The 20,780-nt window shown below is 50.5% G+C and overlaps 1 protein-coding gene across 2 annotated transcripts in view; it reads right to left on the bottom strand.

Moving 5' to 3' along the window:
* LOC144817766 (putative carboxypeptidase X1) overlaps nucleotides 1-20,780 on the bottom strand; it is a 268,058-nt gene that overhangs the window by 58,789 nt on the left and 188,489 nt on the right. For both annotated transcript variants that reach the window (XM_078674562.1, XM_078674563.1), the window contains exon 7: nucleotides 6,735-6,823. In XM_078674562.1, coding sequence (XP_078530688.1) covers nucleotides 6,735-6,823 — 89 coding nt within the window. The remainder of the gene's footprint in view (nucleotides 1-6,734; nucleotides 6,824-20,780) is intronic.

The following is a 20,780-nucleotide window of genomic DNA, read 5'->3' as shown; positions in this document are numbered from 1 at the left end:
TACTTGTGTATTTTTTTTCTAACAATACATTTTTATTGAGTTTCTTCCATACCAGTAGGGCGAAGCCCAGCCTGAATAAGACATACAAAATGCAAGAGGTACAATACGTATGTAATATCCACATGGCCTGCAAAATAAACAACCAAACACAATACAAACAGCGCCAAACAAGCGTGGGCATCATTACACATACAATACATATCGATGCCCAGTCACAAGAGCACAGAAACAACACACTACACAGGGAGTTGCTAACCACCAATCGTTCAACGGGGTCATGGGAGGCAGATTGTGACAATGGGGGGATATCTGTACCACTGTATGTGGCCCAGCGGGCCCAAATCTTCCCGTGCTTCTGTTGGCATCCCCTCGCCTGAAACACCACCAGTTCAGCCGTCATACATCTGTCCAAGGCCTTCTTCCAATTGGACACACTCAGTGGAGAGGGGTCTTTCCAGTGCTGTGCTATGTCACGTTTGGCTACGGTAAGGCCAAGAAATAACAGGTACTGTTTGTAGCGGTTCTCACCAATGTCTTCCGTGCCATGTAAAAGTATCAGTCTAGGATCCAGCGGGACAGTCCACGCCAAGACCCGACCTAGGCAAGACACCACACTAGTCCAGAACGGCTGTATAATCCCACAGCTGCTCGCTGTATACAAGAAGGAGCCCTCCTCTGAGCTACAATGGAGGCACAGAGGGGACTGAATAGCATCCATTTTCCACAGCCGATAACGAGTGTAATACACCCGGTGGAGGTACTTGAACTGAGTGAGCCTATATCTTGAAGACACCGCCGAGTAACGGGACTAACCAAGCTTTGGCCCAGTCGTCATGTGTGAGGGCCGGCAGATCAGCCTCCCATGCTGTTCTAGTTTTAAGGATCGTCGTCCTAGTGTGTGTATTGAGTGTCTGATATATTCGCCTAATTTTGTGGTCCCCAATGTCCCTCATCAGTAGGCGTCCCTCTAGGGCATGAAATTCAGGCAAAGCCTCCAGACGGCGTGAATGAAAACTGTGATTTATGAAGGTCAAAATCTGACTGCAGCCCCTGAAATGATTTGAGGGTAGTGCCCCTCATGACATCCCAAAGCATGGAGATCCTGGTGAGGTTCCATTTGTGGAAACCGTCGAGCGCTGAAACAGGCCGGAGAAAGGTGACATGCCATAGGGGAGTGGAGCGGGTAAGTCTACGCCACCAGCCCATGGATCGTACCGTCCACAGCCAGATTCGTATGACCGTCTGGCATGCCGGTGGCAAGGTGTCCAAGGACATATTTCTATATAGGAGATGTAGCAATGGGGTGCCGGACAAAGCGATCCACTCGACTGCGTAGGCAGGGTCCAACTGTGACCCATACCACCACTCGTTGATCACCAAGAGGTGTTAGGTGGAATAATATGCCTGGACATCTGCCACAGCAATGCCCCCGCAGTAGGTAGATTGCGTACGCGTGGATAGGGCCACACAAATTGCTCCTCCCGGCCAGATAAACCTGTTCAAAAGAGCGTTAATCTGTGTGAACCATGACGGAGGGATGGGGTACAGAAAGTTTTGAAGCCGGTATAGAAGGCACGGTAGGGACACTATCTTGAAAATAGCGGACCTTCCATTAAGAGACAAAGGTAGCTGGGACCAGACCGTTGTCTCATTGCAGACAGCAGGGAGCAATGGGGCAATATTATTCGTTCAAAAGACTATAGGACACAGCGAGATGAAAACCCCAAGATATTTAAAGCCAGTATCAGCGGCGCCATTTCCGAGGCCCAAGTTTGGTTACGCTGGTCCCCGCAGATAGGAAAAAGAGTGGATTTGGATGGGTTGGTGCACAACCCAGTGGGTTTGCTGAAAACCCGAAGAATTTAAAGGATGCGCGGCCCCGAGAAGCATGGATCCTACATAAAAAAAGGGCATCATCCGTAGAACGCTGCGGCATAAAGCCTGCCTGGTCAAGGTGTATGAGGTCGTGGATGCAAGATCTAAGGCAGTCCGCCAAGACCTTACCTAGTAGCTTAGCCTCAAAGTTCAGCAGTGAGATAGGCCGATAGGAGGCCGCGTCTTCGAGGGATGACCGGGCTTTAAGAATACCACAATCTCGATGTGACGCCAATCCGGTGGTAAAATACGCTGCTCTAAGGCTCCATGCAGGGCCTGTAGCAAGTGGGGACCCAGAGTCGGCATGCAAATATTCGCCTGGGAAGCCTTTCGGGCCAGGGGCTTAACCTGGGTGGATACTTGCCAGCGCTGCCTGTAAGTCATCGACTGAAATGGGGCTATCCAGCTGGTCGCGCATCTGGTCAGAAAGCCTGAGGGGGGGAATATCTGAAAGAAATTCATCTAGTAGAGGTGCCGCTATCAACTCCCGCTCCTGATACAGGTTAGAATAGAAGGAGGCGAGCACATGGACCACCGCAGAGGGAGAGGTACATAGGGAACCATCCGAAGCACGCAACAGAGTAACGTGTACCGGGGCTGATCTAGCCTGGCACAACCGTTGCCGCGTTTGACTGGACTTATCACCCCATTGATATATCCTGTGTTGTGTTGCCAGCCACGCCTCTTTGGCCTCATCTGTGTGGAGCTGGTGGATTTGTTGCTTAACATGGAGCAGGCTACGGCAGGAGCTGGGGTCCGACCCTTCCAAAATTTGCAACTCCAGCAGGCTTTGGCGATTCTCCCGTTCCTGCACTTGTGCCAGGCGATTATGTGTTTCCCCTGTGCGGAGGCTAATGTTAGTCCCTCTAATCTTTGGCTTGAGAGCCTGCCATAATGTTACTGATGATGGAGAGGTAGGCACGTTAAACCAGAGATATTCTGCAATAGCGAGACGGAGACTCTCCTGATATGTAGCATCCTGGAGAAGCCAAGGGGACATGCGCCACCTGCACGAGGTCCGGGGGTCTGTAAGCACAGCTTGATCTGAACGGGTGAGTGATCTGAGAGTCCTCTGGCCAGGATCGTAGCCTGTGCCAATCGGTGTGAATAACTGCGTGGAAGGAATATGTAATCAAGCCGCGAAAGAGTGTGATGGGCGGCCGATGCATACGAGAATCCCAACGCGGGAGGGTGAATCGCTTGCCATGACTCAGTCCATCCCAATGTGTGTGCGAGTATATGTAGTTTGGACGCAGGGGGGGGGACTGTCCTTGGTTGACAAATGCAAAAAGAAATATTGATGGAGAGAATGCAGAACAATGTCATACATTCACCCCAGTACAGAGATCTGGGCCTAAATCCATAGTTTTTTTGCTCACTATGCCATTCCAGTTTGGACCCAGCCATATGCAAATCAGTCGTGACCCTGCGCCCAATGGGGACAGTCCAGCAGGAACTGCCAGGTCAGGTCCTCCCTGGACTGGAAACAAGCATCCTAGGACCGGTTTCGGGGTTCACCTCTCTTCAGCCAGGATTGCCTGATTCCAGTGGCATGGAGAGCACGGGACTCACGTCTGGGCATACCTGGCGCACTTAGGGCGAGAAAGCAAAAGACACACAATTGATGGACGAATTGCAGAACAAATAACATAACAGGTGTATTTGTAAAGTGCACGTTCGCCCCAGCAACGGGGCATCTTGGCGCTGAAATAACAGATGTATATTGTTACCCAACTCAATGGTACTCATTTTATCGACCTCCAATGGATGAAAGGCTGAGTGGACCCGACTGGATTTGAACCTGTGACCATGAGGTCGAACACAGGCCCCTGCAGTGGATGCATTAGTCCACTGATACACCAGTCCCGGCTATCAAAATCAAAACATTCACACCCAGTCAAGAGATCTGGGTTAAATCCATCATTATTTTGCTCACCATGCCACCCCAGTTTAGACCTGGCCATATGCAAATCAGTCTTGACACTGTGCCTCATGGGAACAGTCCAGCCCGAACTGTCACGCCAGGTCCTCCCTGGACCGGAAACAAGCATCCTAGGACCTGGCTTGGCAGTTCGGGCTGGACTGTTCCCATGAGGCACAGGGTCAAGACGTGGTGGGCCCTTTTTATCATGAAGCAGGGGGACAAGGCTTCAGGCAGCAACAGTGCCCTGAGTCAAACAGAGAGAAAATCGTCCATGGATGTGCCCTTGCAACCCTCTGGTAAGCCCACCAGACGGATGTTGTTGGCCCGCGCCCTTACTTCTACGTTTTCGACCCGCAAAGCCAGCTCCTATGAGATCATGCTGAGTTTGTCCACCTTCTTCTGGAGGGTGGACATCGTGTCTTCCACCGTGGAAACCCTGGTTTCCGCCTCTGTGATCCAGTACACAGCTTTCCGAAGGTCCTGGCAAAGAACCAACACCTCGTATCCAACCACCCTGATCTGGGCCTCCAGTGCCGTACGTGATTGATTAATCACCTCGAGCAGAGTCGCACTGTCGGGGGACAAGCCCTCTGTACCTTCCTTCCCAGCGGGTGGGGTAGTATAATGATCCATAGTGGGTTGCTTAGAGGCCGCCGCCCCAGGCTTGTCCCTACCCATTATGAAGCGGAGAGGCGGACAAAGAAGCAAGCCTGGGACCGACAACCATAGCAGGTACATAAGGTAGGTTGGGCCGATGACCGCTGGTGGCATGCGGGGGGCTTCGTGGTACCAAGCCTACCAGCCTATGGGCAGTGATGCAGACCAACCAAGGGCAAGGCACTAGGCCGGGCCTCACAGAATCCAACCCTCCCTATAGCAAACCGCACCAGGCCTAGCCCAGCCACTTCTGCCACCAAGCAGGGACGGCCAAGTAGACGCCCTACAGGGGCTAGACTCGCTGGACCCCCGACCCAGGCACCCGCCCCGGCCGATTGCACCAGGATCAGCAACAAAAAGGCCCCAAAGTTATTGCGCCTCACCTCCAGCAGTTCCAGTTGTGTCAAGGCATCAGCAAGATGTAAGTTCGCCGTCGATAAACATACCACTGCAGCATACCCCTCAGGGCAACAAGTCCTTCCTGCCCCAGAAATCTCCAGGGGGCCACAGGCCCGCTACGATCATCTAGAAGAGGTACTCAGGTGAGTCAAAGTGGCCCAGTAGAAACGGCCACAGGGGCAGCAAAGGCAGCAGCAGTGAGATCTCCTGTCTTGATGTGAGCGCACCCGTGGCCATGCGAGCTAGGGCCCCACAGATCAGTCGCAATCTCTCCTGAACAGCCTGTCCCAGCACAGAGGCCACGGCCTACAAAATGCCTCCCTCGCCGTCCATTCAAGGGCCCGATCTGGCCCGTACCATCGGAGTCAGCAGCACCCACGTGACCCAGGGCAGTGTCCTCCAGCATACAGGGTCCCCAGCTCAGGGCCCCGTCGATATCGTTGGCTCCAGGAGCTTTTCCCACCAGTCGGGCACAAGGGTCCACACGGAGCCTGCAAAGGATGCCGCGGGCTCCAGAAACCGCTGCGCCCCGCAGCAGCTTAGGGGAAGAGAGGAGGAGGGGCCCACAGCAATGGCCCAGTACCACTTGCTGAGCGCCAAGTCCCTACCGGCACCCAGCCGAGGCCCCGCCGAGCGAAGATGGTCACAGCAATGCGGTTTCCCCAGCTGGTCCACCGGCCACACCCTCAGCGGCCCAGTCCACACAACCCGTCCCCTGTGCGAGCTCCACACACTTCGGCCATGTGTCGGCTTCGGGTCTGTGCCTATGCCACTCGCCACCGCCACATAACTCTGCCAATAGTGATCCAAATGCGGTCCAGAGACAATTTGCAGCATCTGCGCTGGGTCAGGATTATTGTAAGATTTTGGCACCAAACAGGCTCGGGCTAGCGGAGCACTACGGAGGCATGTATGCCATGCTTGGCGCCAAAGCAACACACCCATACTTGAGTATTTTTAAAATATCAATATTATTTACAAAAAAGGTATCAAAATAACACCTTAAATAGTGTATATATATTTGTAGACACAATATTTAGTCCACAATATTATGGTCAAATGATATTCTGGAGTTCAGTCACCTCACAACAATGAGATATATCAATTGTTTGTGTCCACAAATGCGGTCGCAAATCATTGATAGGATACCAACACCCAAAAGGGATCTAAGTCTTAGCGAAATCTTTCCATGAAGGATAGTTTTCACTTTTTTTTTTAATATAGGCTCTCGTGCATCATGACAGATTTGTTCTTCTAACAGTAGATTTTGTAGTTAAGAGAGACATGTTACAATTTCTTCATTTTATGAATGCCACTGCACGAACAGACATTTCCACTCTCCATACCCACATTCACAGGTATATGCTAGGGTTCAAAACTTGGAAAGTTACCTAAATAAGAATGTTGGTTTTCGTGCTTTGATTGATTAGTACCTCCAGGTGACCTCAAAAAATATTCTGGGGTCACAAACCGTTTGCTGTGCGTTAACAGTAACTGTTTTGTAACTCCAAGAACATTACCTCAGGTCCTTGGTTTTTGTCCTGTAAAGTATAAGTAAGTACTAGTTTATGAATAGTTTTTGATAGCGGGTGATAGCTACTTATTTGGCAACCATGAGCTTGTTGGCTCTGACTGCTGAGAGTCAGGTTGTATAAAAGGCGTGCGGGTAAAGACAGCTTGCCTAGAAAAAGGATGTAGGAATAGTGACAGAGTTTGTAACGAACAGACAGAGCTATTCACTATCTAAACAAATGCAATGATGTGTAATAAGATACAATGCTGTTACATTTAACTGAAAAACAACTCAATTATCATTGTTTGAACTCCATTTGCCTTAGGTTCAAGCTCTGGTAATGTAAAATACTGTGTAGGTTGGTACCTTCCGCATCTCCTTGTAGTTGTGATGCCTAAAATCCAGTTTGTCGGTAACCGGAGGCTCATGGTCCAAGAAATAGAGGGCATTTGGATCTGCAAAGGGAAACAAATGAAAAGTGTAACTTACAAAAACCATAAGTGGCTTAAAAAAGCTGAAGAAGGAAAAGAGGATGAATACATGCACAACCCAAATAACATTAAAAAATACAGAAAGAAGTCATGAACCCCATGTACAGCACTGCTCCAGAATTCAGCCTAAAGAAAACACTCACTCCAAATAACTCCTATTGAAAGATAACCCTTTAACCTCCATGAGTGGACCAACTAGGCCTTGCAGATGTAATGACACAATCATGGGAAGTCGGCCGGTGTTGCCGACAACTCTCCTCCGATCCTCTTCATCTTCTTGACTTCTTCCTGTCTGGAGTCCAGCAGCAGAAAGCACCCGGGCTCCAAAGCTCCCCTGACCAATCCCAAAGCTGCAATACAGCATTGTGATTGGTCAGAGCGCTGTAGTTCGGCGCTCAGACCAAGCTTGGGAGCCTGGGACATGTTCTCTACCCAGGCTGTAATGCAGCCTGGATGGGGAACATGCCAAGTGCTCGTGACTGTTTTGGGCGGCTCGATAGGTGCGGTCAAAATGTCATGCACACTTGGAGTGCCTCCACTCCGCTCCCTGCAGTGCTGTGGCATAATAAAGTTACATTATTATCTTTGCTTGATAACTTTATTTCGGTCAACGACCATAAAAGCACAGATAAAATATGTACATACAATAAAATACATAAATAATTAAGAACCAGCAGCTAAAACGTTATTAAACAATCAGTTATCAGCAAAGAATGGCCAACGTTAAAATTAGACGCAATTAATCAGAGTGGACCTTCTACGCCACATACCGTACAAAAAGCGGGAGACCGAAAACACGATGAGGGGGGATGTATCATATTTTAAAATTCTGACGGCTTGAGCACAATGTTTTAGTCCCAAATTTCTACATAGTGGTACCAGCCAAGCTCTCCGGATTGCGCTATAAGCAGGGCAAAAGAACAAAACATGGGCAATGTCTTCTTTACTATTATTGCAGACAGGGCAGATTCCCTCCTCTTGACCTGTCCATTTGCAGGTTAGTGTCCCAAGTGGCAGGCAACCGTGCCTTAGTTGTGTATATAGTTTTCTTGCAGGCGGAGGTTCTATTAGATCCAAAAATTCCTCCCTTCTGGGCACGAGGTTTACCTGCAAAAATTCTGAAGACAACCTGCCCATACTTGGCAAGCGGTGCAGCAAACTTAGGTTGTGGTGCCTCAAAGAGGCCAGCAGCTCAGTTCTCCGCACCACTGGACAACTCTCCGCCGGGGTCTCCCAGATTTGGGGCATTCCTATTCTATAGGCAATAGTTTTGATGTGGAGCAACCAGGGTATTTTCTTACTCTTCAACGACCCCCAGACAGCAACGAACTCCACTCTGTAGTCCGCCAGCTCAGGTACTGTCCAGAGCCTTCTCCAGTACAAGAGGGGCCGGGCTGCTAATAGTTCAGAGATGGGCTCCACACCTAGATCAAATCTCAAGGGTATGAGCGGGGTGCTTTGAGGTAGACCAATCAGATTCCTCATAAAGGCCCGTTCAACCCTGAGAAGGCTTGCTATGCTCGAATGTCCCCAAAGTTCTGCACCATAGGTTACAGCAGGTCTAGCTTGAACACTATAGTTTTCAAGCGCTGGGGAGACTGGCTTAAATTGCGTTGTCTGCTGGAACTTACCTATGCCCCCTAGTATCTGTGAGAGCTTTAGGGTAGATTTGGCTACCTGAGGGCCCCAACCAAAGTCCTCAGTCAAAGTGACCCCCAGGTATACAAAGGTTCTCACCCTTTCGAGCGGGGTGCCGTTTAATGTAGGGCTAGGGCGAGTGCGTTTCGGGGGACCAAAGATCATAAATTTCGTTTTCTCTAAATTAATCTCAAGTCCCCGCGAGGCGCAGAATGAAACAAAACCGTTCAGAACCCGCTGGATGCCTGTTGATGTTCGCGACAACAGTAGGGTGTCATCTGCGAACATCAGAGCAGGCACCCGACCTGACGCCAACCAAGGGGCATTGCTATCCCTGACTCTATCTAGTTCCCCCACCATTTATATAAAGACTAAAGAGCGTAGGAGCCAGGGCGCAGCCCTGGCGTACACCTCTGGTTACAGGGAAACGTGCAGATAGTTCCCCGTTCTTCCCGCACCTCACCCGGGCATAGTTCCCTTCATGAAACCGCTTCAAGGCCTCCAATAGGTAGGGGGGAAGGCCAAGGTCTTTTAGGACCCTCCATAAACTCTCCCTCGGCACAAGATCGAAAGCGGCCCACAGGCCAACGAAGACCAGGTAGAGGCTGCCACCCTCGACACTTACGGTCTTCCAGAAAAGGACCTGCAGCCTAAAGAGTTGGTCCGTGGTCGAGATCCCTGATCTAAAGCCGGCCTGGAGGGTAGTCATTACTTCATACTCCTCCGCCCATCCCAATATTCTATCCAGGAGTATCCGGCCCATCAGTTTCTGGGTAGTATCCAGGAGACTGATTGGTCTATAATTTGCCGGATCCAAAGGGCTCCCCTTCTTAAAAATGGGGACGATCTCGGCCCCCGCCCAGGTGTCAGGTATTTTTGCCCCCAGTAGGACTGCATTAAACAATACAGTTAGGTACGGGGCCCAGATCTTTGGCTGAGAACGGAAAAGGTCACCCGGTACCCTGGCGCTTTGTTAGGGAGTTGTCTAATAATTGCAGTCTCCACCTCCTTAGCTGAGATACTCTCACCATTTCTCGGGCCATCCTCGCCTCGGTGTCCCTATGGTCTATCCGGTGTCCCATGCCCGAGGCCCCCCGCAGTCGACACTCGTGGGGGGGGGTCTTGGGCAGGAGAAATCCAGGAGGGACCATCTAACTCTAATGTCCCAGACCTATCTAAATAGTCACTGTAGCCGGTCACAGGGCTAGTGTAGAGTGCAGAGAAATGCGCCTCCCACACTGAGGGGGGGATATTTGGTAGAGGGATCCCCCCACCATCATTAGCATCGGAATTTACTAATGCCCAGAATAGTTTGGCATCTTTAGTCACAAGGGCACCTCTGAGTTCTTCCCACCTGTCTTCTTCCCACTCTCTTTTGCCCCTGATCAGCTCCTTTTTGTAGATCAGTCTGGCTGCCCTAATATTCGCTCTGTCCTTTGCCTTAATTGCCGCAAGGAGCTCCTTTTTTGAGTTCCTGCATGCATCATTAAACCAGGGGTGTCTTTTAGGGACATGCTTCTTAATTGTACTAATGGGGTAAAACGCATCCCCTAGTACCTCAACTAGCTGTTTGTGCGTATCTAGTGCCTGATGCCAACCAGGCGAGTCACCCATCTGCTCTATAAAGGGAATAGCGAGTTGGTAGATTTTGGCAAGCTTCGAGCTTGAATCTACAAGGTGTGGCCACTTAACCCTCCTTCTGTTGTTGGTCAGCGTGAGAGGAAGTGTCATCGTGGCAGGTATGCGATCAGAGGTGGTCAATCCAAATGACCCTGGTTTAAAAGTTACTACCAGGGCATTGTGATCGCTGTCCTGTCTTTGAATAACCCTAAATTCTTTTAGCTTGTCCCAATTTTTAGCATCCACCATTAAATAGTCAATGATGGTTGTTTTGTTTGCCCGATTAAAAGTTGCCATTGCTGGGCGGTCAGGGTCCAATCTCCCATTGCACGCCCGCAGGGATGTTGCAAGGGAGAAACATTTTATTTGGAGCACAAGTGGTGTCCATGCCCCGACAGGGGCAATATTCGGGTCCGGGATATGCCATAATGCATCTACCTTGTCTTGGTCACCCAGTTCAAGACTACCCAGCGGTTCAAATAGCAGTTAAAATCCCCTCCGAGGATTATTGAGATAGAGGGGTCTAGCCCTTGGATGAAAGAATTCAGTGCTGTAAATGTAGCTGATTCCTGGCCGTTCCTAGATGGCCTCGAGTAGGTGTTTATTATTGCTACTAGGGGTTGGCTTGGGGGTTCTATTAAGATACATTGGATATCCGGGGAGTTTGTTTGGAGTTTAGTTGCTTGGATTCCCAGGTGAGTTCCTATCCAAATTGATAGCCCGCCCGACGGGCGACCTCTGCCTGTAGATACTGCCAAGATGTCAAACGTTGCAAAGGTCGCACTCGAGCTCTCTTCTAATGCCCAGGTCTCTTGCATCAGGCAGATGTCATATGCTGCCATAAAGGTGGCACACTCAGGAGTAAGCAGCTTGTTTTTCAGCCCGGCTATATTAAAGGAGACCAACTTTAGGCATCCTTCTTCTGAGCTATCTGATCCTTCAACTTCCCTAATCCCCCTATTGCTAATCCTTTCCCTTACAGTGTTGACAGCTTTTGGAGCCTCCCTCAGCATTTGTGGGAGAATATTTTCCTCTGTTGCCCCTGAACCTCTGTGTATTATATTTGTGGCTTCTAAGGGTGACATTCCTCCTTGACTAAGTCAGTCTACATCTTCCAAAGCACTGAACCTATTCCAATGTGACTGTATCGGGAGTAGTGAACTGTAGGAAGACATGCCCTCCCTAAAACCCCCCCCATTTAAAGTTCTATGTGATGAGGGAACACCCCCCCTGTTATTGTGTGTGAATCTTGGGCGACAAGGTTCCAGGCTAGGAGTGGGGTAAAAGTACGAGAGGTGCAGAGGACATATTTGCGTATCTGAACTATAGTGCGGGGCATTGCAAATATACCCTACAGCAGAGACATCCCTAAAATTCAGAATTATCACGTCACCTGCTACTGTCTTTGGGCTCCTCCCAATCCAGCCCACTCTTCTGGCTGACAAGATATCCCCTGAGACATTCCCCGGAAGGGGTCTATTTACACTAAGCCACTGGATGCACTTGTTTTTCAACTCAGTCTCCCTTTCTCTTTTCCCCTCAGTTAATGGAGGAACTCCTACAAGTGCCACTACATAGGACTGGGCTTCGGGGGGTAAGTTAATTGTTGGTGGCTGCCAAGAAAAGGTTCTTGATGTTTGGCTTTGTTTCGGTGGTGAAGTAGTGCTACTAATCCCCTTATCGCCCTCTCTTGTCTTTGGCGTCTCTTTCGCTATGGCATTTGCCGAGTTTCCTGCTGCTTCGCAGATCTGCTTCTGAGCGTTAGTCCTTGGCAGGTGTTGTGGTGGATCATGCGTGGGCTTTTGGGGAATTGGTGGAGCCACACCATTGATGGTCTGTACTAGGGGGTTTTTATTTTCCACTACTCTAGTTCTTGGAACACTTTGAGATGGGGTATCAATGACATGAGGTACAGAGTTTCTCACTTGTTTGGCTGACTCAATTATCCCTCCCCCTTTGTATTTGTGGCAGCAATGAGTTTATCAAGTTTTGAGACCAGAGGCTTAAGTTGGGCAACAATAGTCCGCTCCAAGGATGCTTGTAAATCGGCAACCATGTTTGTGACCCAGCATGGTATTCCTAGCGATGGGCCAATTTTACTGGTAGTCGGTGTCACCAGGTCATGGTTTGCCAATTTATTATTACCCAGTTTATTTAAGATATTTCCTTTCTTTTTCCTCATGCATGGTTTATGTACTGCTGTCCTTTTCTCCGGGGAAGGGGGCGACAGGGTAATTGCCAACAGCTTGGTGTGTGATCGTGTCGCGGGGGCTATAGTTTTATTTACCCGTATGGTCATTTTGGAAGGGGGACGTTTCAAAGTCGGTAATTGCTAGAATATATATAACGATCAAACGCCCCACCTCAGGGTCTCCCGCTGCGTTGCTAGGGCACTATATACAACAAAAAGCTTTAGTCCAAATGGAAACAGTACCTTTGTGAACTTCAGTGGGAAATGAAAGGGGGGGGTGGCCCGTCCCGTCCTCTTCCGTCCCCTGATGGCCACAGACGGCCCGCCCTCTGCCCGGGCTCAGCCCGGCGCCGCCCGCGCGCGTCCCGCGGGACAGGAGGCGTTCCGCTCTTTGTTGGCGCCTCCGGGCGCTGTGTCTGACGTCCCAGGTGCGCCTCTGCCACTGGGGCACCTGGGAGTTGTGGTCTTCGCTGGCCGTTTCCCTCACGGCGTTCTGGAGCGGAGAAGGGAGCTGGCTGCTGGTCAAGCCGTTCCCGTCACGGCGGTGAGTGTAGTGCTTTGCCCCCACAGAGCGCTCGGCGCTCCGCTCTTTGTTGGCGCCTCCGGGCGCTGTGTCTGACGTCCCAGGTGCGCCTCTGCCACTGGGGCACCTGGGAGTTGTGGTCTTCGCTGGCCGTTTCCCTCACGGCGTTCTGGAGCAGAGAAGGGAGCTGGCTGCTGGTCAAGCCGTTCCCGTCACGGCGGTGAGTGTAGTGCTTTGCCCCCACAGAGCGCTCGGCGCTCCGCTCTTTGTTGGCGCCTCTGGGCGCTGTGTCTGACGTCCCGGGTGCGCCTCTGCCACTGGGGCACCTGGGAGTTGTGGTCTTCGCTGGCCGTTTCCCTCACGGCGTTCTGGAGCGGAGAAGGGAGCTGGCTGCTGGTCAAGCAGTTCCCGTCACGGCGGTGAGTGTAGTGCTTTGCCCCCCCTTGGAGAGCAGTGGGACGGGAGGCGTTCCGCTCTTTGTTGGCGCCTCCGGGCGCTGTGTCTGACGTCCCAGGTGCGCCTCTGCCACTGGGGCTCCTGGGAGTTGTGGTCTTCGCTGGCCAATTCCCTCACGGCGTTCTGGAGCGGAGAAGGGAGCTGGCTGCTGGTCAAGCCGTTCCCGTCACGGCGGTGAGTGTAGTGCTTTGCCCCCACAGAGCGCTCGGCACTCCGCTCTTTGTTGGCGCCTCCGGGCGCTGTGTCTGACGTCCCAGGTGCGCCTCTGCCACTGGGGCACCTGGGAGTTGTGGTCTTCGCTGGCCATTTCCCTCACGGCGTACTGGAGCGGAGAAGGGAGCTGGCTGCTGGTCAAGCCGTTCCCGTCACGGCGGTGAGTGTAGTGCTTTGCCCCCACAGAGCGCTCGGCGCTCCGCTCTTTGTTGGCGCCTCCGGGCGCTGTGTCTGACGTCCCAGGTGCGCCTCTGCCACTGGGGCACCTGGGAGTTGTGGTCTTCGCTGGCCATTTCCCTCACGGCGTACTGGAGCGGAGAAGGGAGCTGGCTGCTGGTCAAGTCGTTCCCGTCACGGCGGTGAGTGTAGTGCTTTGCCCCCACAGAGCGCTCGGTGCTCCGCTCTTTGTTGGCGCCTCCGGGCGCTGTGTCTGACGTCCCAGGTGCGCCTCTGCCACTGGGGCACCTGGGAGTTGTGGTCTTCGCTGGCCGTTTCCCTCACGGCGTTCTGGAGCGGAGAAGGGAGCTGGCTGCTGGTCAAGCCGTTCCCGTCACAGCGGTGAGTGTAGTGCTTTGCCCCCACAGAGCGCTCGGCGCTCCACTCTTTGTTGGCGCCTCTGGGCGCTGTGTCTGACGTCCCAGGTGCGCCTCTGCGACTGGGGCACCTGGGAGTTGTGGTCTTCGCTGGCCGTTTCCCTCACGGCGTTCTGGAGCGGAGAAGGGAGCTGGCTGCTGGTCAAGCAGTTCCCGTCACGGCGGTGAGTGTAGTGCTTTGCCCCCCCTCGGAGAGCAGTGGGGGCGACGCTCCTCTGCCTTATTAGCGGAGGAGCCGTCACACATAGGCACCTATGTTACAGGCAAGCAAGCACTCGTAGGATACAGATGGACAGGCACACACGCTGACCAAGACAGCAACACAGGCACACAAACAATATCGCCTGCGGTTTATACTCTACACATACATTAAAGGAACTAATTCAGCTGGAAGGTGATTGGACAGATGTATCAGCTGCAATTCAGGGAAAACTAGATAGTAAGCTGGCTCTGAAATTTGAAGTAAGGTGCATGCCACAAATGAAAAAACATACGCTTCAATTAGTTCAGAAGTTCTGTTTTGTTCTTAGAACATACTACTACTTTATTTATTACATTTTCTTCCGGATATTTTTATTTACCAAGCTGGTAAGTAATCTCCCTTGGTTAAAGTACTTTTTTACTAAAATATCATTTGACTTGCACGTTGGAGATTGGAACCTAGCAGGATAAAATGATTCCCACCACCTTAGGTAATACTACCATATTTTTTCAGTGCAATGAAACCAGTTTCACTGCAGCAAACACTGCAAGTGAAAATATATTTTTTATTCAAAACTAGCAATTGTGGAACTGAAACTAAGAAAGTGGTTTATCTGGCTTTGTACCGCAGCTGTGAAAAAACAGATGTTCTGAAGGAACTTGAGTCTTCACGTCCTGTGAATCACACTTCCCTCTTTGTGGCTTGACTCTGTTGGGTCTGAGTGAATTACACTAGTCTGCTGACAGGTTGTCCCATGGCCTCCAGGAGAAAGTCAGAATTATCAAGATAAATTACACATACCCATTGATTACTGCTGGTGCAATTGTGAAAGTTAAGCTGCCATAAATATGCGTGTTCAAATCAACACATCTTAATAGTTTGCTGTATAAATGTGCCGCTGACTATATATTAAGAAGTACTTACACCCAGAGTAAAGGTTTGGGCATCCCTGGGAGCAGAATCACTACACACATTAATACTGATGCTGCAGAGTTATCCCTCCCCTAAAACAGGAATCTATGCCTTGGAATAGCATCACATACTTTTGTTATTACCGGGTATGAGCATTTTGCACCTGGTAATTCTGGTGCAAATTTACTTGGTGTAGGATTATCACATCTGGTAATACCACATGTGCACTGAAAAAACAATAAGAAGCTTTTTTTCACGATAGACATCTTAGAAAAGTGGCCCAGATGCTGAAGCAGCGCCTCTGCAGACCTGTCCTGAACTTCCAGGCCAGCTGATGAAGCCAGTACACAGTTCTTGTGAAAATCTCTCTTGACCTGTGCAGAAGGCGGCCATTTTGGGAATTGTGACAGGCAGATTTGACAATGCACTTTTTGCACTGTCTCGCACATTTGTGTGTAAAATCTAAGGGCCTTGCATAGTACATGAAGTGTCACTCACAAGTGTCCCATGCTAAACCTCATGCCATAAATACATGTTAAATGTTCTAGTGGCCAAATGTGAAAGTAGGGGAAACTTTTCATGGGGCAATAGTGCATAGAACCCAATATGTATAAACTGTGCAAAGCTGAACTTGCATTGCATTTCTGTAGAACAGACACAACTTGACCATCACAGGGGTTTTCTGCAAACTACCAAGAACCCGGTGCAACCAATGCAATCAAAGGACAAACGTTCACTGTGATGCGTTCATCTATAATTCCTTATAAAAACTCACATTATCAGATGGTTTAAAGTGTGGACACTGCCAGTTGTGGGGCAGCGCTTCTCAAACCATGTTCCTGTTTGACTCCTCACAAGTGTACGGTGCAGTGCTTTATCCAAGCGTGGACACTGACAGCCACAACGCAGCATTTAACAAACATTGTTCCTGATTGACTCTAGGAAGATGTTTGGTCCTGTGTTCATTCTTGATATCATTTGGCTTATCAAATATTCTTCTCTTTTTGATGCTGTCGTTTGTGGTCCTCTCTTTTTTGGCTCTTTCCAGTAGCTCCATTGCTCTGAACCAGATTTCATTTTGGACCTCCCCCATACATTATTCCTTTTTTTTGCTTATGCTCCTAATCATTTCCATCCTGATGATGATCCATTAAATCACTTAGAGTTGAAACGCTGTCGATGTTATGACAACTACACCAACTCTTTACCTATAGCAGGATTGTTGTACAGTTATGATTATTTCTGCAACAATAGTACCATGTGTTCCACATATTTATTTCCTGTTCTTGCTTATACACTTGTCTTTATGCACTTCTTACCCAGAATATGCACTTTAGACATAATGTATTTTAATTTAAAAAATGATTGAATTGCTAGTAATGCTCTTTCCATGGCTTCATGAACTAGTTCTTTTATTTTTTTTCTTTCACTTGTCATGCAACATAAATGAACTAGGTGTAATGCATTATACATGAATACACCGCAGAGAACATTTGTCCTTCGATTGTGTAGGCACAACAGGATCACATGAATAAGCCTGTATGGTTAACACAGGTTGTGACGGCTGATCTTCACTTGCAGAGGAAGTTACCATATGGTAAACTGCACATTCAGAGCAAGGATGTGCTTGTCTCATGTATGGCTCTCAGTTTGTCCCTTGATATCTGTTTGTATCTCTGCCCCTCGTGTACCTGCCTATGTCTGTCTCTCTGAGAATTAGTCAGCTGTTCTGTGTCTCTTCAGCTACTCTATATGTGTCCCTCTCTCCCCGTCACTGTCTCTTCCTATGTATTTAGATGTGTGTAATGTCTAATCTTCCACAACTCTCTGTATGTCTGCCATCTTGGAATGAGGTTATTCTAAAATAAAGCCCATTGCAAAATTGTCTGCGGTGCATGCATTCTATTTGTCTATTCCAGGCCTTAGTGTCAAAATGGCTTCCAAAAAGTAGCACTATTCCGTGGTGCAGCCAGCATTTGTTTTATTTTTGTGTACACTGATGCACAATGACAGCATCAAAATATTTTGCCTTTTTTTAGTTGCTGCTGTGTATGTGGCTTCTTATAAGGACATGTATTGTTCCATTTCTGTTATCTGACTCAATAACCCCTCTATCCACTTACCTTAATATTTGGGGGTCGAACGCAGCCATAACATATTTTTCATACTGCTCACTTGCTCTAAGGGCTTGTGTTCCCATTTCCGATTATGAATTGTGAATCAGTAAACTGATTGGATAAGAACAATACATCCTTTTGCATTCTAAACATGGCGGCCTCACTTTAAGATGGCCGACATGGTTTCAGACCACGTCCGCTGCTGCCTTGTTGTTGCACCACCATTTGTACCCCAGGTCATGGGTGCTAATGGCTGACTTTGCTATTCTTGTTTCCTCCTCCAGGGCTGGGTCGCTCATCTATCTGACTGTCCTTCCCTCATAGGAGATGGATCTCCAAAGGATATGCAAGTTAGTAGTCTTTGGAGGTTGCAAGGGAGGTCCCGGGGAGGCAGGCTTTTAAAGGAACCTGCTTTCTCTTAGGTGTTGGAGGACAGACTGAGCCATCAACCAGATGCCAAAGCTCACAGTATGGTGTCTTTAATGACGCAGGAAGCCAGGGGTCACCTGCTCTCCAGGGGCCATCTAGTCATACGAGGTTGCCTCCCAATGGACCAATTGCCAAGCATTCACGGTAGCTGCTGATAGGAATAACTAGTGTGGGGCTCATTTTCAGGTTAGTGTGTCACAAACCTATCCTGGTGTGCTTTGATGTTGATAGAGATAAGTGCCAGGGTTTTGTTGCGGTGGGAGGGCCAGGATCTGGTGTTATGGTTGCTTATCTTGGGGCTGAGGTCGCTCCTCTCAACCAGGCCCAGGTGTCCTTGGTGTGTGGCAAAGTCGCTCTATGAGCTCGCCTTCTATGGCTCAGTGTTGTGTCGGTATCCATTCCTTAGTGCCCTGTCTCCCACCTTATAGTCTCTCCAGCTTCCTTGTACATCCTACATGTGTGGTAGCTCTCTTAAGTGAAGCTCTTTAAAGAACGTGTTTTAATTTATTAGCGTAAAAAACCTTCCTTCGATGCTGCTACGTGCTGTACTATGAGCATTTATCACTCTTTAGTTACCCCTCTGGAGGCCAGCACGTTACTACGTTCAAGGTGGTGTACACAATGCGGTCCACAGGAGAATTAGGGTCGCAGACCAGTCTTCCCCTGGAGTTTTCGCACAATGGGGCCAGAAGGCAAGCTGTGCGGGTCAGGGGGTGGTCTGGGGGTGGGGACTAGGGCCAGGTGTTATAAGGGTCCAGGGGAGGAGACTCTTACTCTTCCTGCACCCGACACCACCTGGGAGGGTTGAGAAATTTCAGAAGAGCGTAGGAGGGTAGTTTTTTAGTTGAGCGAGGTAGCCGATCTGTCGATTGGTGTGGGCAGTCAGGGCAATCAATCAATCAATCAATCACAGCATTTATAGAGCGCACTACTCACCCGGTGGGTCTCAAGGCGCTAGGGGAGGGGAGGTCCGCTACTGCTCGAACAGCCAGGTCTTGAGCTGTTTCCTGAAGGCGAGTTGGTCCTGGGTCAGGCGGAGGTGGTTCGGGAGGGAGTTCCAGGTCTTGGCGGCCAGGTAGGAGAAGGACCTTCCTCCTGTGGTGGATCTTCGGATGCGGGGGACGGCGGCGAGGGCGTGGCCGGTCGATCGGAGTTGGCGTGTGGGAGCGTAGAAGTTGAGGCGGCTGTTGAGGTATCCTGGGCCTTGGTTGTGTAGGGCCTTGTGTGCGTGGGTGAGGAGACGGAAGGTGATTCTCTTGTTGACCGGTAGCCAGTGCAGATCTTTCAGGTGTCCGGAGATGTGGCTGCGACGGGGGATGTCCAGGATGAGTCGTGCTGAGGCGTTCTGGATCCGCTGGAGTCTCTTCTGGAGTTTGGCGGTGGTTCCGGCGTAGAGGGAGTTGCCGTAGTCCAGGCGGCTGGTGATGAGTGCCTGGGTGACCGTCTTCCTGGTCTCGGTGGGGATCCACCGGAAGATCTTACGTGGCATGCGCAGGATGTTGAAGCAAGACGAGGAGACGGCGTTGACTTGTCTGGTCATGGAGAGGGAGGAGTCCAGGATGAAGCCCAGGTAGTGTAGAGGCTTCCAGGGAGAGCCAGCTTACAGGTCCATTCATGATTTCTGCACCTGACGCGGAGGCCGTCCGAGCCGCGCTGCGGGTGCTTGGCCAGGCAGGCCGGGAGGACCTCCTGCGGTCTGGCGTCTTAGAGCAGGAGTGGGTTGGGATGGCCCGAGGGCGGCGTCGGCAGGAGTCACTGCTGCGGTAGTGGCTTGCCAAGAAGAGCCACCACCGGGAAAAGAAGTGTAGGGGCGGGGGTAGCCCAAGACAGGGAAGCCTGGGGGCAGGCGGCAGAGCCTGCCTGCGCGTCTGCCTGGTGACGCGGCACTGACCGACTCGCTGGCGAGGGAGGAGGGGTGGGCGGGAGGCCTGCACGCACGTCAGCTCGTTGTTACTGAAAGGAACTCGGGACTTGGGTGCGGCAGTGGGGGAGGACGGGGCAGTGGAATGCTGGCCCGGCAGGGCGCTGGGACTGGCTCCGAGCTGGGGACTCACGCAGGAGGAAAGGAACACCCGGGCGAGGAACAGGCCCTGAATTTATCTGGGCATCTGCAAATTCAAACACAAATGCTCGAAATGTGGGGGAAGGCACGCACTCACACAATGTTTCACCTTGGCCCTGCCGTCAGGGCAGTGGTGGGCCACTAAGGGCAGAAGACAGGCTATGCCAAAGGGCTCCTACCCCAGTTAGGATCGAGGCCATGGGCCCGTGGCTCTCGAAGTACCCGGACAGAGAAGCTGAGTTAAAGATTCTATGCGGATTTACCGAAGGTTTCCAGGTGGGTTATCAGGGTCGTAGAGAAAGACGGTGGGCAGAAAATTTGAAATCGGCCAGAGAGTTGCCCAAAGTGGTGGTGGCAAAATTAAGAAAATAAGTTGAGGAAGGCAGGATAGCAGGCCCATTTGTCGATTGGCCGGTAGATGACTATTTCACCTCTAGGGGTGGTCCCTAAGAAAGAGCCGGGAGCATATAGGATTATACACCACTTATCCTAGCCGGAGGAGAGGTCCGTTAATGACTTAATTGCAGAGGAGGATTCGAGGGTGCTGTATGCAGCAGTAGACTACGTGATCCGCCGAGTAAGGTTGCATGGGCAGGGGGCGGAACTGGCTAAATGTGATGTGAAATCAGCGTTCTGTCTATCGCTGATACATCCTGCGGATTTCTCATTGCTGGGGATGCAGTTTGAAGGGGCCATCTTGCCAATGGGATGTGCGATCTATTGCGCATTTTTTGAGATGTTCAGCACGTTTATGCAGTGGGCTTTCATGAAGATAAGTGGCCACTGGGGAGTGTCTCATTACCTGTATGATTTCTTATTCATCGGCAGAGGAATTTCAGGAGACTGCAGGAAGGCGTTACAACAGTTTCAAGCCATTGCACAGCTTTTTAGGATTCCCTTAGAGCCGAAGAAAACAGCAGGGCCCAGCTGTAGATTGACGATCCTGGGCATCAAACTGGACACAG

Source organism: Lissotriton helveticus, chromosome 2_1 (genome assembly GCF_964261635.1).
Source record: "Lissotriton helveticus chromosome 2_1, aLisHel1.1, whole genome shotgun sequence".
In the NCBI taxonomy this organism is placed as follows: Eukaryota; Metazoa; Chordata; class Amphibia; order Caudata; family Salamandridae; genus Lissotriton; species Lissotriton helveticus.
Note: the sequence above shows the minus strand (reverse complement) of the source record. Positions and strands in the feature narration are given on the sequence as shown.